The sequence below is a fragment of the Triturus cristatus genome, chromosome 10 (assembly GCF_964204655.1).
Source record: "Triturus cristatus chromosome 10, aTriCri1.1, whole genome shotgun sequence".
Classification (NCBI taxonomy): domain Eukaryota; kingdom Metazoa; phylum Chordata; class Amphibia; order Caudata; family Salamandridae; genus Triturus; species Triturus cristatus.
The window spans coordinates 870,479,211-870,497,137 of NC_140593.1; the positions used below are offsets into that span (position 1 = coordinate 870,479,211).

General features: G+C 47.0%; 1 protein-coding gene across 1 annotated transcript in view; it reads left to right on the forward strand.

Moving 5' to 3' along the window:
• The window catches only part of LOC146796139 (GTPase IMAP family member 8-like), a 177,343-nt gene that overhangs the window by 84,580 nt on the left and 74,836 nt on the right, over window positions 1-17,927 (forward strand). Inside the window, exon 3 of the mRNA XM_085628526.1 lies at window positions 7,264-7,435. Coding sequence (XP_085484652.1) covers window positions 7,264-7,435 — 172 coding nt within the window. The remainder of the gene's footprint in view (window positions 1-7,263; window positions 7,436-17,927) is intronic.

Consider the following 17,927-nt stretch of genomic DNA (forward strand, 5'->3'; position numbering starts at 1 on the left):
ACTGCATATACAGGGGATGTTTATGGACTCTATAAGAGAAGGGCAGTATGTTGTTGATGTTTTTGTCAGGTGCTGTTCCGATGCAAAAAATAATAATAAAAAGTTTTTAAAAAACAAACCCTTTAACTATTCTTTCATATGGTCTTTTTTCTGATTCATGCAGTCCATCTTTGAACTCAAATGGGTAAAATCACTATTGTCATTTTTTGTCTTATATTTCCCTCATGTGAAGTCTCAGATTATTTGTGTATCATCTGACAAAGGTATGCAGTTTATGTCAATTTTAACCGTTTGGCCCAGCAGGGCCTCCATGCTCCAGATTACATCAATACTAAAATATGTCTATGACTCTATAAGAAGAATGTGAATTATTTCTCTGTCTGATGCACTTAGAGCCATATGTCAAAAAGTCCAAATTCTGATATTGTTTCTTGAAAGGTTTGTGACATCCTCCTCCAGTGTATTTATCATGTGGGTATCTGTCTAATTTGAGGAACCGGATTACAGTTTCCCACCCATCTGTATCATTGTCATTATCATGGCACACACATCCATACTCTTTGCTGTGGTGAAGAATTGTGAGATATAGTTCTATCTGACATCAGTCATATATCTATTACTGTGTAATGAGATTTATGGATGCATGCTATGTCAAATGATTCACTAGATATGGCTATCTTTACTTTGAGTCTTTGAACCACTTAAAAGTTGTGGATGAACTCTTCTTGCCCACTGTTTTACCTTTATTTTGCAGTGGAGGTAAATGGTTCACCCATTGCTTCGGCAAAGCAAATTCTTCTGGTCCGAAGAGCAGAAGGGTTTTCTTTTAAAAAATAAATTCAGAAATGAGGAGCTTATTTACAAGCCCCTTGCGCCGCCGGTGGGTCACTATTTCTCATATTAAAAGTGATGCACAGGCAGCACACGGGGCTTGTAAATAAGCACCTGAATTCGTCATTTCTTTGTTACTTTGACAACATACTGACATCACAGAAAAAAATGAAAGCAGATGGCAATCTTTGCTATCACTTTTATCTGTGTTCAGGGTGGAATAATTCTTCCCCTTAGCACTGATCTGTGTCAGAGAGGTAACACTGGAAAAGGGGAATGAAAACAATGCCCCCTTTTTAGTGATACTTGTACCTAGTGGATTCCACCTTGATGATCACAGCAGGACTGTGATATCCAACCAGGGTTTAGACACTTGACACCAGAGAGGGGAATAACATCCCCCAGGCATGGGCTAGTTTTCACCCCAATGTAAAAAAAATGGAACAGTCTTTCTCCCAATCCTGGGGGTAGAAATTTTTATGGCAATCTTTGGTTTTACTGCCAATCTGCCACTACTGGGGGCAAAAGGACCATTAGAAACCTAGGAAAAAACAGTCAAACAGAGACAGCCTGGAGGCCATCTGGCATGAGGCCATGCCCCCACGCAGAAACGACCCTAACAGAGTTTTGGGTCCCCCAGGGGGTTGAAGGGAAGAAAGCCAAATTGACACCAGGGATAATATAACTGAAAAAAGAGGTGGTGGCAGTGGCCCACTCAAGCATCAGGCAGTGCCCTTCCCCCTTAATGGGCCAAGCATCTCTCTGCTCTTCTGGATTTTCCTCCAGGGACAGAAAGACCACTATACAACAGGGAAAATTATAGATAAAAGGAATTAAGGTCTGGAGCCCCAACCTGGTATTAGGTAATCCCCCCCTCCAAAATGGCCATGGCAGTTATGTTATTTTATGCTATGTGGATTTGTATATCACACTTGTCACCCGAGGGGTAGCCAGGCACTGAAGTAGAAGAGTAGGCTGATTGGGTTCCCAGTTGGTTAGCCAGATCTTCAGTTTCTTGCAAAGCTAGAGTAGGGACAGGGAGGTGCCGATGTGGTGTGGAAGGTCATTCCAGGAATGGGTGGCGATGTCGGAGAAGGAGCGTCCTCCTGCAGACAGAAGGTAATTTGCACAAGGTAGAATGTGGCTGAGCACAGATGTGTGGTGGGTTGATGAAAGTTGAGGCAGTATTTGAGGTAGGCAGGTCCGATGTTGTGGAAGGCTTTGTATAAATGGGTGAGCAGTTTGAATTGGAATCGCTTCTGGATTGGTAGCCAGTGTAGCTCTCTGAGGTGCGACGCGATGTGTGCGCAATGGGGGATTTTGAGGATGAGTTTGGAGGCAGTGTTCTAGGTGATCTGGAGCCTTTAAATGAATTGATTACAAATGCTGGCATAGAGTTTATTGCTGTAATGTTGTCTGTTGGTGGTGATGGCCTAGGTGTCTGTGCATCAGGTGTCAGTGGGGAGCCATTGGAATATTTGGCAGAGCATACGAAGGTTGAAGAAGCGGGAGGAGGTAATGGCATTTACTTGTTTGGCCATCATCAGTCTGTCATACAAGATGATGCAGAGGTTTTGGGTGTGGTCGGTGGGCATGGGTCTCCGGTCTGTTGGCCGGAAGGAGGAATAACCTATAGTGCTCTTGTTTCTGAAAATCAGGACTTCTGTTTTATCTGTGTTGAGTTTTAGGCAGTCCCGTTTAAATCCAGTTTGCTACATTTGATATGCAGGTGGTGAAGTTGGTGCTGGTGATATGGTTGTTATCTGTGAGGGAGAGGATGAGCTGGTTGTCATCTATGTATGAGATAATGTTGATTCCATGGGATCTTATGACATGGGTGAGTGGTGCCATGTAGATGTTGAAGAGGGTAGGGCTCAGTGAAGATCCCTAAGGCAGTCCGCAGATAAGGTTCTTGTTTTCGGAAGGGTAGGGCAGGAGCCTGACTCATTGCATGCTGTCAGAAAGAAAAGAGGCCAGCCATCTCAGGGTACTCCTGACTTGTTGAGTCTTGTGATGAAGGTACTGTGGGAGACAGTGTTTAAGGCTGCGGAGAGGTCCAGTAGTTTGAGTGCTGTGGTTTCCCCTTTGACCATGATAGCTCAGATGTCATCAGTTGCTGCAATGAGGGCAGTTTCTGTGCTGTGGTTACTGTGAAATACAGACTGAGAGATGTCTAGTAGGTGAAGTTGTTCAAGATGGGGTGGGGAGTTGTTTGTTGATGGCTCTCTCCATGACTTTGTATGGGAAGGGCAGGAGTGAGATCTGTCTGTGGTTGCTGAGATCTTTTGGGTCTTCTGTAGATAAGGTGTGGCAAGAATCGGTGGGGGTCTTGGAGTGGATTGTTCTCATAATAGTAGCAGTGCTTTCTCAGGAGAGGTATTTCCAGTTTGTGATCCAGTGGTCAAAGTTGGTGGTGCTGGGCAGTTCTTATGTCATGCACTGGGGGTCGAAGTTGCTGTTGATCTTGAGGATTTTGTTGTGAAAAAAATCAAAGAGGTTGTTGCAGAGGTCTTGCGAAAGAGTGATTGAGTTGATGGTGGCTGGGGGTTGGAGAATTGTTCGAGGATGTTGAAGAGCTCTCTGCAGTTATTGAGGCTCTTTTCCAGTCTGAGAGCTAGTTTTTTTGTGCCTCATTGAGGTAAATGTAGTATTTTCTGAGCATGGACTTCTAAATGTTTATTGCGGTGGTGTCCCGGCTGGTTCTCCATTTTCTCTCCAGCTGTTTGCAGTGATGTTTGGAGTTTCTAAGAGCTTCTGTGTCCCAGCTGGTTCCCATGTTGTTCCCTGAGTGTCTGAGGTTCTTTGGGGGGACTAGGGTGTCTGCGCCGGTATTGATCCAGTTGGCAAGGCTTTAATATCGGCATGCAGAAGCGGTTTGGTTGGTGGGCATTGGCGGGTTGGGGTGCGTCTGTGATGAAGTGAACGATGGAGTGGTGGTCTGTCCACGTGAGCATGGAGAGGTGGTTAAACTTGACCTTGTTGCTGGTTTTAAAGATGGTGTTGAGGGTGTCATGCATTGTGGGCCTTGGACTTTCTGGGTGAGTCCCAGGATCTTCAGGCTCTCAAGTAAGGCAGCAGAGATGGGATCCTTTTGGTCTAGAGATGGGATTTGAGGTCACGGAGTAGGATGAAGTTGTTCGAGGCAATGATGTTTGTGAGGAGATTGCTGGAGGTGGTGCGGGGATGGGTAAGCTAGGGTGCCTTTGGTGGTTAGGTTGCAGGTCTGTAGTGCGAAGTACATATGTTCCATGGAAGATTTGTTCTCATTCGTGAAGGTGGTGTAGGTGATGGCGAGTCCTTCTCTTGGCTTGTTTGGTCTGTCCTGGCTGGACATCTTCTAGCCTGGTGGAATGACTGTGGCGAATGTTGGTGATGATGTGGAGTTTAGCAAGGTCTTTTTCAGGAAGATAATGTCTGTGGAGTGCATATAGATGGTGTCCAATATCTTGGTGGCATGTTTACTGAGAAACCTGGTGTTAAAGAGCATGCACGCTTGACAGGGTGAGGCATGTGTGGTGCATTGGGTGGGTGTGTTGGTGCAGGTGAAATGGCAGTGAGTGCATGAAAAAAGTCCTACCACAGAATATGGTGCGGTGCGGGAGCAGCTGTTATGGCGGCATTCGGTGTTGACTGCATGCAGGAAGGAGGCTGTAATGCTGCTCTATTTGTTAGGACCAAGATCTGTGGCGCTGGGTGCAGAACTGGCGTGGACAGGTGCAGATGGGTTTGCTTTTGGGACACCTTCAGTGTTTTTTTTATTTTTTTATTTTGCTTTTCTGGCTACTACCTCACCTCCAAAAGGTATATGATGTTATCGCCCACACCAACATGGAGCTGTGAGGTTATCTGTACCTTGCTATTGTATGGGGTTGAAATGTTTATTTAATGAAGTGGGCAGTTTCAGTATGTGGCTTGGGAACTCCCCACTGGAGCATCTTCATTACCTTAATGCTGGCCACACCCCCTCCCCAAATTGAATCATTTTGTAAGCATATTAGAGCAAATATGAAATGTTTCAAAGAAGAACCAGTTGGTGCGATCTAGAAGCCAGTCGATCACCAGCATCTAGAGTCTGGTGACTGTGTAACTATTCCCTTTTCCCTTTTGTGTGTGCCATGCTGAATACAGATCTTAGTATACAGTGTGCTGACAAGGATAAAGGAGAGTTAGCTTCACTGTCCAGAAACCTTTGCTACCTCTGGTGTGATCATCAAGTTTAGTCTTTGACTAAAAAAATAAGTGTAATGACAAAACGTAGCCTGATATTCTAACATCCACAAAGCCACTAAGACAGATGAACATCCAGCCACAAGACCTGACAAGCTTGTTGACAGACTGGGTGCTGTAAAGAGTTGTACAGCTTTGAGTTGACCAGTAGCTATTGGCAGATTGCTTTAGTACCTAGTACTAAGAAGAAAACTTCTATTTTCATGGCAGAAGGATTATTTCAGTTTAAAGTATTTTTCTTTGGGTTGAAAATGTTCCTCCTGCTCTCCAACTCCCTCCCTCCCCATGAGCTAGGTCCTATAAGGGCAAGAAGAGTTCTGCATGGTCTATCTGGATGACATTGTTGTGCTTATTAATTAAATGGAGCGCCGCCTAATGCACCCAGAACAGGATAAAGGGGAGCAAATGAAAACAAATGCTTTGCCATAGTGTGGGCTTTGAGAAGTGTCCAGTTGAATCTGTTTGGTGCTATATCTGTAGTGCAATTAGGTCACAACCCACTCAGGTGGTTGATGACAATCAAGGAAGAAAATACTCACATTTTTGGGATAGTCTATCTTGTGACACAGTCTAGATTTCACAGTGGAGCACAAAGTCAGAATGAATCATGGCAATGTTGGTGGATCTTCCTGACACTTTTTCCGATCCTATGAACGGATTTCTCCAATGGTGCACCAAGGTTCATGGCAATGTGATCTGTCAGGGCATTTGTTAGGATAGGATTTTCCTTTGCATGATGTACTGTTGTGTTCTCTTATGTTAATTGTTCCCCTTGGGCAATAATTTAGAGAGTGTTATTTCTGTGTGCCAGCACATTGGGATGATTAGCAACCCCCCTCCCCCCCGAGTAGGCCTGGGACTGCTCTACTTCACTACTCTGAGAGAATCAAGTGCTAGCATGAGAAATGTGGTTCCCAGTAAGGAGACAATCGTGGCCTATTTACAGAATTTCTTATACTATTTATGACATTTGAAGGTTTTGGCTGTGAAGTGCTCATAGAGTGAAAGGGGAATAGAGGTGTATCATTAAATTAGTTAATGGATAATTTGGACAAATATTGCTTGTGGTGTAAATTAGAGATTGAATAAGTATTGCTGAACACAGGACGGGGGGCTGGATACTGTGAGGATCAAAAAGGAAGTCGAATTTATATTTTCCATAATTTGAGGTTCAACAGACAAGGGTTCATTGAATAAACTGATATTTGGAGGGATCCTAATAGATGGAAGGGTCTCGTGGGTCTATAGTAATCTGTGAGTAAAGTGGTGGCTCATTCTCTTAGACTGAAAGGTTATTAGATTAGTAATATAAATCACGTGAAGCAGAGGTAGGATGAATACTGATAAAAGAATGAAGGAGAAGTTCAATGAATAACAAAGGGACTGATGGGGTAGAAGGATGATTCTCACTGAGGGAATGGGGTCTAGTTTGGACAATGTTAAAGTTCGGGGGAATTAACAAATCTGCTAGAGTGAAATGGTGGTTGGATATGTAGTATTCATGACGTGGAGAGCATATTGCCCAATTATTGTTCGCAAGTGGAGATGAGTGAGTCTGGACTTGGACAATGGTGAAATGTTGAAATGGTAAAAAGGGAAATTGGGAGCAGAATCTAAATGTAATGAAGATAATACCCATCCAGAGAGGGGGTGAATGGATGCTCTATGGCTTCTACTCATACTTTGAGGGGAGGTGTAATGGATAATGTTGTGAAAGTGAAGGTGATATAGGATGGATTCAATATTTATGGTGTGAAGGAAAGGTTGTGTGAATGAAATCCCTGGATTAGAAGAGAGGAAGGAAAAAAAATAATTGAATGAATAGTATGCTGGATTACCAATGTTCATTGTCCATCTTTTAATTGCAGTATCAACTGAATTAAATGAAAAAGAAGAGAATACATTAACTCAGTGATATGTAGCATGGCATACAGATGTGATGGTGATGGCAACATGTTTTTTTGTAAAGAGTAAATACCCTGGAACTTGAACATAAAAGGAGAAGCCAATTATAACATTATTAATTTTGCTCTTTATACCAATAGATATTTCAATTGAAAAATGAAACTCCACACGAAATATCTTTAGAATATAGACTATTTACATTAATGTTCAAAGTAGCTCTTAAACGTGACATTTTTCTATTTACTATGTATTATTCGTTACACTCTTATAATGGCTAATATGTTGTTTTGCATATTTCAGATACAAACTAGCGTCAGTTCCAAAGAGAAGACAAACGCTCCTAATTATGGCCCCAATTTAGTATGGCGATCTCACGGACACCACAATGTCCATTCGACAACCTCAATGATAGAACACACTTTCAACCACCCATCTGGCTGTGACAATATCCTCAAGTGTGAAAACAATCATGGCAAGTATTTGTGATGAAGATGTGTGTTAAATCCCTTTATACACACTATGGTATTTGTGATTACCTCTCTCTTGCATTATCATCAACCATTCTCTCTTTCTGAAGAAGGACGTCATTAACTATGTATTACCAGTTATAACCTGTGAGTCATAGGATTTTCTTCATGAGCAGGAACATCTATAGTAAATCGCAAGGAACAGCTAAACGTAGGGGCATATTAACAAGGGCTTTATCTCCGCTTTTTTGGCTTTAAGAGCCAAAGAAGCGGAGATAAAAATATCGCCCTATCAACAACAGGGTGCTAACATGCAAAATCGCATGTTAGCACCCTTTTTCACTACGCTTCCCTTTGCATCTCTAATGAGATGCAAAGTGGACGTTCCAGAGCAAAATAATAGGAGAAATGTCACTAAGCGACATTTCTCCTATTATCAAGCTTCACGCTAACCCTGTTAGAGACAAAAAAAGCAGCGCTAACCACGCTTAACGCTGCTTTTTTACGTCTGCTAATTTTCAGATTTAGCCATGTAATCCAATGGGAGGTGGATTACATGGCTAAGTCCACCATCGGCTATCAACAAGGATATCCCTATCCTTGTAGTTTTATTGCTGCATTACCAGCGATAACCTCCCAAAATGCCGCTATCGCTGGATTTTTTATCGCCTAGGCGGTTAGCGTTGTTAGTAATGTGATAACCAGGCGATATTATCCAGCTATTGCGAGCGTTACAAAAATTAACGCTAAGCGCCCTTAGCGTTAATTTTCCCTGTTCCTTGTTAATATGCCCCGTAGTTCTTGAGCAGCCTCCAACTTGTACCATAACATCATCAGCCCATTTTATACAATTGTCCTTTTCACTGAGATGAACAATGTTTAGCAAGCTCAGTCTAGTATTAGTGCATTGAAACTCCCATGATGGTGTTGCTCCCAACCTGTGTTCTTTAGGCATTAGTGCCAACGTCTCACACCATATCTCACTATATAATGGTGCACCTGGGCAATGAAACAAACTTTAGCACAATTGTGAGCCCTTCCAACATACTTGAACAATTAAGCACTCTGCAGCCTCTGCCTTCATGATACTTGTGCTGATTTGTATTTGGAAATGCACAGAACCAAGGGCATGCTGCTAAAGGCATGATGACTTAGCACCAAGCCAGCGTGGGCTCTTTGGAAGGAAGTAGTGGACTTTGACTCTACCTGAATCGGGGGACAAAGCAGTATGTGACTGGGTGGGTTATAGAGCAGACTTTATTGTGATTGGCTTGAGTGACATACAGCAGTTTTTGATAGAGAGTAGCACAACATGTTTCTACACATTACCAGTAAAAACATGTTAATGAGAAAAGACAGTCTTTCAGAGAATACAACTTGGACCGGAAACAACCAAAACCATTGTGTATGTTTTATTCTAGGTAGCCCATGCACTAACAAGGGAAGGCCTGTTTGATGCCTCATATCATTAAAGTATTTTGGGAAGGACAGTGTCGCCTGAAAAAGGAAGGCACCATCACGGTTGTGCCAGTAACCTATAGTCTCAAGGGCCTAACCCTTCACATTCCCCTTATATTGGGTTGTTCCAGTTATTGTACACTTAGATGGGCAGGTTTTTGTGCTATAGGTTCTCAATGTTATATTTGCTTCCTAATCTATAATATCGGCGCCTGAGATTGGGGACCAGTAACTGTGCACAATGGTGAGAAATTGAAACAGGCTGCCGATCACTGTCCTATGTGCAAAGTGCTCTGAGCATGTCACTGACAGGCCGTCCAGCCGAGCGGACTGTACGTTTTTCAGACCATAGACGCTTTCCATTAACCTACATTTTTTAAACATAACCAGGAATGCTCTGGGTTTGATATCTTAAGCCGCTCAATGTAGAAGACGAAATTAAATAAAACCAATCTAAAATCAATGAGCCTAAAGTATTTGAGGAATCCCATAGTAGCTGATTCGGGAATACAATGGAAAACAAGTCGACACAGAATCGTCCAGCTTTAGTGCTTTCTGCATTCTCTGGACCACCACAGTGGGCGCATTGTGGCACCGAAACTGATTTTCCAAATCCTCTAGTAGCATATAACACAGTTTCTTTATGATATTTTTTCATTTTGTATCATATATGGAAGGCCCTAAGAGGTGTCAATTTGCTTTACTGATGTTAGTGGGTTTCACGAGAATTAAATACAGAGAAAAGGCCACACGTTTATACAAAAATGCCAATAATTTACAGGGTACAAATGAAAATTAGAGCATTGGTATATTGAGAGCTTCATTGAAGACACTGGAACAGCAACATTTGAACACTGATCTGTAATTTTGACATGAACGGCTTCCCATATTAATTCCACTCCTTCTATGGACAGGTGCCACTGGAGTCATGGAAGGAGGGCTTGGAAATTCTCCGCAGCCTCAGTACCTCCCTTGGTTCTGCCAAATGATGAAAAGGAGATTGGCAGCAGTGAAGGAAACTCGGTGGCTGGCTTGTTTCTCCCTTCACAGTTCCTGCTGTCCATGGTTGACAGTTACAGGTGTTGCCACGCCCTTGGCTGTCAGACATACATACCAGCTGGAGCTGTAAACGGTACATAAACTTCAGAGCCGCAGTAAAGATTTAAAATTAGGATATTCTTCCCTCATGAGGCAGAATGTTTTAAACACTTTACAGCCTGCTGCGGTGGTCTATACTGACCACTAAAGGCCTACTCACTTTTTATTCCCCTTGTGTTCAGATTGTGCTAATAACACTGCAGCAGGGATTTTTAATGGCTAGTACAGCATGCAGCGGTGGACTATACGAATATGGTTTATCTTAATTTTAAACAGAAAATCCTACATACATAAATACAGACATACACCCAAGTGAGGAGTGAAAATACACTGTTTTCAAACATAGAATGACGGGAAGGCATTAGGAGGAAACAGAAATGAAATGTCCCACAAAGGAGAGGCTTTTCAGATATCAGATGTGCAATACTTACCAGAAACTCAGGGTAAGGTGGGAGGCTCCTGATGCTTACAGTACAAGCTTCGAAAGATTACATTAGGTTTTAGTGGTTTCTAAGGCCTGGTATCAACAGTAGAAGTGGATATCAGTCGGAAAGCCTCTGACCACATCTAAGGTTTCAAATCCGACCACCGTATTACAATGACGGGGGTCGGATTTGAAAGTGGCTGGTCATTCCGACTTGCTTCCGATGGGCTCAAGGAGCCCTTTCGGCAGTCGGAACAGCAACATAATGCCTTACTGACAGAGTTTCCGCCATCAGGATTATGTTGTTGGTTTCCAACGGGCTTTCAAAAGTCAGAAAGTGACTTTGGGGGCCCCTCGCAGGGCCCCCCTCTCTCTGCAGCCTCCAATTGGGTGGTGTGCCCCCTATAAATCCCTGCATGGTGTGACAGGCACCATGAGGTGCCTGCCACACCATGCAGGGATGTACAGTGACTCCCATTTCTCTATGGGAGCTTCTGCTGCAGCCAGTTTCCGACCGGCGCACAAGCTCCCATAGGGAAAGGGAGTCTGCAACCACACCATGAACAGTCGCATCGTAATTGTGGATTCTGTCGCCTACCCAAGGTTGGTCGGATCCAAAACCGCAGGGATGTCGGTCGGAGGCAACTCCAACTGACATCCAAATTAGGGCCTTAGTGGGAATCAATATTCTGGATTCAATAATTTTGTAGGTCGATATAAAAACACTCAATAACTGTAGAACACTGGATTGAGAGAAAATACATTTGAAGAAGGGTTTTTGTTGTAGGAGGTTATTGGCAAGGTCTAGACCCAGATTGTCATGTAGTTCTTATATTACCTATACAGGATCTGTGCAGTTGGATAACATAAACTGTGGGATTGGTGGCAGACTGATTCTGTGCACCTCCACCGGATATGTTAGCCTGTCTATCAGCTAGCTCACAGTGCCACTAGAATCTCCTCTTATCAGGGAGAGAATCATTTTTGGCAACCTCAGAACATGACAACCCTGATCCCTGAGAATCGTGGAAACAATATACTATCTTTCGCTCAGTCACTCATGCTCACTTAGAGGGTCCATTAGGATGGAGGGCGGATGTCCTCCGCCGGGCGGGCGGTAGCAACCGCCGGACCGGCAGCGGATATCCGCCCGCCATCGAAGCCCTGGACACCGCCGGTCCGATTAGCTGTAACGCCCTGAACGTCTCAGGATCGTTTAACAGACACGACAATGAGGACGCAACCACTTGTGAAGGGTTAGTTCTTTTAATGAAGGCAAATAAAATACAAAGAACAAACAAAAGTTATAGTCACTGGAATCCTCCAGGCTAAGTACGTTACCAGCCCACAGCACGGATGGTCCTAACCGTCCTCTGCATATACGCCGATCCCGGCGTATGCCAACAGAGGGCAGAAATGAAATGGCCGACAATGCCAATCGGTAGGCTGTGAGGGGCACGAAGAGTGTTGGGGAGAATCGAGGAGTCAGGGAAACACCCAGCCGGGGTCTCTACCTGAAGGGAGCAGCCGCTCAACCTCTTCCTCAGACTGCACCGGGACGCGGAGTCACCTCCTGGTGATGCGTCACCGATACCCCAATCACAAGCAAGAAGACTGAACCGAGAGCAGCCGCTCGATCGATCCTGTGGACTTCCGAGTCTGTAACGCGGCAAACACCTCCTGGTGTGCGTTACAGCTGGCAGTCCCTGTGTCTCTGGTCGGGCTGGGAGTTACGACTCCAACCAGCAAAAGCGCCACTGCGCTTGGACTCAGCCGAGTCAAAAAGCGTAGCTCAATGGTTGACCGGTAGAGATTCCGGGTCCTTCACAGGTGACGATGGGGCAAGACACGGCCCAGGGAGTAACGACTCGACCTACCTCCGTTCTTGCCTTACTGGAGCACCACTCCGGAACACTGCTCTTCACGAAGCAGGTACGTCGGTGTAAACACAATATCCGACAGCCTTGTACTTCCCGGTTCCTCCCTTTATAGGGCGTGTTTTCCTTGAGTTATGTAACAGCTCTCCTGTTTACATAAGGGCGTGTTTCCCTTGAGTTATGTAACAGCTCTCCTGTTTACATAAGGGCGTGTTTCCCTTGAGTTATGTAACAGCTCTCCTGTTTACATAAGGGCGTGTTTCCCTTGAGTTATGTAACAGCTCTCCTGTTTACATAAGGGCGTGTTTCCCTTGTATGACAGGAATTCTTGACAGTACATCCTCCCTCTCAGCGGCTCCCCACGGGTCCAGCGCTGGCAGGAAAACGCCGATGGAACAAGGAGACCAAGCGCGGAGCATGAACCCCTTCAGCCGGTTCCCATGAATGCTCCTCCGGGCCATAGCCTTTCCACGCAACCAGGTACCACAGCTTCCCCCTGCGCCATTTGGACGCCCGTATGCCCGACACTTCATACTCCACCTCCGACTCCACGCATACCGGCCTAGGTGTCCCAGACGGCTTGGAGGGTGCTGGTTTGAGCAATGATACATGAAAGACAGGGTGTATCCGCAATGACTGGGGCAAGCACACCTTCACGTTCACGGGACCCATACACTTGGTAATTCGATAGGGGCCCATGTACTTGGGATGGAACACACTGTTCTTTCGAAACCTCATGTTTCTTGTGGATATCCAGACGTAGTCTCCAGTGCGGTACACTGGCCCGGGCCTTCTCTTCCTATCTGCCGCAGCCTTGTATCTTCTCTTGGCCTCTATTAGGACAGCCCTTGAGCGCATCAACGTGTCTTTTATGTGAGCCACCCTGTCCGCTGTGGCGGGAATCCTGTCCTCTCTGAACGGATGTAGAAATGGCAAGAACCTGGGATGTTGGCCATAGTTGCTATAGAACGGAGATGACTGTGTGGAGCTGTGAGTGGCGTTGTTATAGGCTATCTCTGCAACCCATAGCAAGTCGACCCATTCTTCCCTGCCCTGGTCCACAAAACATCGCAGATACTGTTTGAGCGTTTGGTTCAGGCGCTCGGTTTGGCCGTCCGTTTGAGGGTGGTAGCTGGTGGACAGGGCGGTCTTAACATGCAGCGCAGTGCACCAAGTCTTCCAGAATTGCGCAGTAAACTGCGACCCCCGGTCCGACACGATCACCCCAGGTAATCCATGCAGTAGTACCACATTCTTTAGGAGTAGTGACGCCAATTCCCCGGCCGTAGGGACTCTCTTGCAGGAGATGAAGTGCCCCATTTTCATCAAGTAATCCACCACCACCAGTATTGCCGTCATCCCCTGGTCTACCGGTAGGCCCACCACGAAGTCCAGTGATATGCTATCCCATGGTCTATCCGGGGTCGGAAGTGGATGTAAGAGCCCTTGGGTTCGGCCATGGTCGGCCTTCATGGTAGCACACGTAGGACACTCCTGTCCCCACCTCCTGACATCCACTCTCATGGTTGGCCACCAGAAATGCCGTCCCATGCTAGCCACCGTTTTTTCAAAGCCCAAATGACCTGCGCATGGAGAGTCATGGCACCAGATGAATGCTTGTTTCCTTAGCCTAGGCGTGGGTATCAATAGGCACCTGCCCTTCAGGGGTATCCCGTCCTTCAGCTGCCATTCTCTGTGACTGAGGAGCCACCTCCGCCATGCGAATGACCTGATCCCTCTCTTTATTCCCCTCAGGAAAGTATCCGGTTGGATAACCCCCAATACCATCCTCGGGGAAATGATGGAACGCTCGGTTGCAGGCAATGGTTCCTTAACTGCAGATTGACGGGACAGGGCGTCCACCTTCCGGTTTTCAGTCCCCGGCCGATATGTGATGCGGAAGTTGAACCCCGCAAAGAAGATCATCCACCGCAGCTGCCTGGGAGAAAGGTGTCTAGTGGCCGTCATGAACTGTAGGTTCCGATGGTCCGTGTACACCGATACCACATGTCTTGCCCCCATCAACCAATGCCTCCATTCGGTGAAGGCGTCCTTGATTGCGAGAAGCTCCTTCTCCGCAATATGGTAGTTGCGTTCGGCGTCGTTGAGTTTGCGGGACATGTACGCAACGGGATGAAGCACCCCTGTGTCGTGGTTGCGTTGGGACAAGATAGCCCCCAGCGCCACATCCGACGCGTCCGCTTCCACCACGTAGGGGAGATCCGGATCGGGGTGAGCCAACACCGGCGCCTTACCAAAGGCGCTTTTCAGGGCCTCAAAGGCTTTGTTCGCTTCAGGGGACCAGACAAACTCCTTGGACTTCCTCAGTAGCTGTGTGATTGGGGCCACCACTCCTGAAAATCCATCTATAAACCGCCTGTAAAAGTTGGCGAAGCCAATGAAACTTTGGACGTCCTTCACGCTTTGGGGCACCGGCCATTCTTTCACCGCCTTGATCTTTCGTTCTGCCATCTCCTGTCCCTCTGGACTCAGCATCACTCCGAGGAATTCCACGGATGTGACGTGGAAGTCACACTTGCTGAGTTTACAAAACAGCATGTTTTCCCTCAGCTTTTGGAGCACAGCTTTGACGTGGTGTACGTGCTCCTCCACACTGGACGAATAGATGAGGATGTCGTCGATATATACGACCACGTAGATATCCAACTCCTCTCTGAATACCTCATTCAAAAAGTACTGAAAGGCTGCCGGGGCGTTGCACAGACCGAACGGCATGACGAGGTACTCAAAAAGGCCGAACCTGGTCTTAAAGGCGGTCTTCCACTCGTCTCCGTCCCTCATGCGCACCAGATGGTATGCCCCTTTCAAATCCAACTTGGTGTAGATACGAGCTTTCTTGACCTGTTCCAGAAGTACACTGATGAGAGGCAAGGGGTACCGATTTTTTATGGTTATCGCATTCAATGCCCTAAAGTCCACACAGGCTCTCAGCTCCCCATTAGCCTTCGGGATGAAGAAGAGTGGCGAGGCGGCCGGAGACTTGGACGGGCGGATGAATCCTAGCCTGAGGAGTTTATCCAGGTACCCCCGGAGATGCACGTTTTCAGGCTCCGTCAGGGCATACAGCCTGCCGCTGGGAACGCTGGCCCCTGGCACCAGGTCGATCTGGCAGTCAAACTGTCTATGTGGTGGTAGCACTTCCGCCTTCACCTCATCAAATACATCCTCAAAACTGTGATAAGCCTGGGGGAGAGCCACATCTTTTTCTGCCGCTGTAGCCACCGTCTGACTCCCGCTCTCATCTGCGTCAAGGGATTCCGTTCTTATTCCACAATGCAGGATGCAATACGGTGACGTCATTTCGATGCGATGTGTTGGCCAATCCACAAAGGGGTTGTGTTTCTGTAGCCACGGCAATCCCAATATGACGCCATATTGGGGCGCTCGGATGATGTTAAAATCGATTTGTTCCAAATGGTTCCTCCCATATCTCATCGGAAGGACCCCCGTGTGCTGTCCGATGGGCCCCGTCACCAATCGCCTTCCGTCTACCGCATAGACGTCTTCGGGTACTGCTTTGGGAAGAAGCACTAGCCCTAGCCTGCATGCCTCGTTGTGGTCCATAAACATGCCAGTGGCCCCTGAATCCACCATGGCCACAACGGGTATCCACTGGTCATGCACTCCCACGTGCACCGTGATAAACAGGTGTCGTTGTCCCTTAGTGACCGAGTTGGAAAGTGAAGGGATGGATGAGTGACTCCGAGATGCCCCGATAACGTGACGTCTTCGGTTTGGCAGGGCATTCACGTACGTAGTGGCCTTTTTTGCCACAATATAGGCACAATCCTTGTTTACGGCGTGACTCTTTCTCCGTGGCTGTGAGGCTCGCTCGTATTGCGCTGATGTCCATGGGTTCTCCCTTGGATGCGGTGGAAGTTTCAGGACTTCCCACCGTCACATAGTATGGAAGGGATTTTCCTTTTCTCCCATGATCCCCCTTTCTTTCACTTAGCCTATGTTCCAGCCGTAATACCAGGTTGATAAGGCCCTCACATGTCTTGGGTTGAGGGTCAATATGAGCCACGGCGTCCTTGAGCTCATCGCACAGCCCTTGATGGAAGAGCGCCGTCTGTTTAGCAACAGGCCACTTGGTTTCCGCAACCAGCCTTCGGAACGCGTTGAGATACTGCACCAGGTCATTGGATCCCTGTCTCAACTCAAGCATTTCACGGTCCGCCGTGTACGAGTCAGCCCTTCTGTCGAATACCTTCAGGAATTCCTCGCGAAAAGCACCCCAATCACATAAGAGGGGGTCGTCCCTGCTCACCAGAGGTACGGCCCATTGTGCCGCGTTTCCAGCCAAATAGGATATAAGGAAAGCCACACGAGCCTGACTCGTGGGGAACGCCTTTGGTTTGCACGATAAATGTAGCGCCACTTGTGTGAGGAATACCTGCACTGTGTTAGGATCCCCACTGTACCTCTCTGGTGTTGCCAAGGGGATGGCTACCGGCATTTCCACTACTACCGCAGGGGTCTGGTTCGTGAGGGAGGTGCTGGGCGTGAGCGGGTCCAATTGGATAGCATCCAGTCTGGCTTTTACATCGGCTGTTTCTTGCCTAGAGGCAGCCACTTCAACTTGCATGGCCGCTAAAGCAGCCAGCACATCATCAAGTGTTGCCATGTCTGTTATCGACCGGGAGACAGTTAGTGTTATTAAGGTCGGATATTTTGTAACGCCCTGAACGTCTCAGGATCGTTTAACAGACACGACAATGAGGACGCAACCACTTGTGAAGGGTTAGTTCTTTTAATGAAGGCAAATAAAATACAAAGAACAAACAAAAGTTATAGTCACTGGAATCCTCCAGGCTAAGTACGTTACCAGCCCACAGCACGGATGGTCCTAACCGTCCTCTGCATATACGCCGATCCCGGCGTATGCCAACAGAGGGCAGAAATGAAATGGCCGACAATGCCAATCGGTAGGCTGTGAGGGGCACGAAGAGTGTTGGGGAGAATCGAGCAGTCAGGGAAACACCCAGCCGGGGTCTCTACCTGAAGGGAGCAGCCGCTCAACCTCTTCCTCAGACTGCACCGGGACGCGGAGTCACCTCCTGGTGATGCGTCACCGATACCCCAATCACAAGCAAGAAGACTGAACCGAGAGCAGCCGCTCGATCGATCCTGTGGACTTCCGAGTCTGTAACGCGGCAAACACCTCCTGGTGTGCGTTACAGCTGGCAGTCCCTGTGTCTCTGGTCGGGCTGGGAGTTACGACTCCAACCAGCAAAAGCGCCACTGCGCTTGGACTCAGCCGAGTCAAAAAGCGTAGCTCAATGGTTGACCGGTAGAGCTTCCGGGTCCTTCACAGGTGACGATGGGGCAAGACACGGCCCAGGGAGTAACGACTCGACCTACCTCCGTTCTTGCCTTACTGGAGCACCACTCCGGAACACTGCTCTTCACGAAGCAGGTACGTCGGTGTAAACACAATATCCGACAGCCTTGTACCTCCCGGTTCCTCCCTTTATAGGGCGTGTTTTCCTTGAGTTATGTAACAGCTCTCCTGTTTACATAAGGGCGTGTTTCCCTTGAGTTATGTAACAGCTCTCCTGTTTACATAAGGGCGTGTTTCCCTTGAGTTATGTAACAGCTCTCCTGTTTACATAAGGG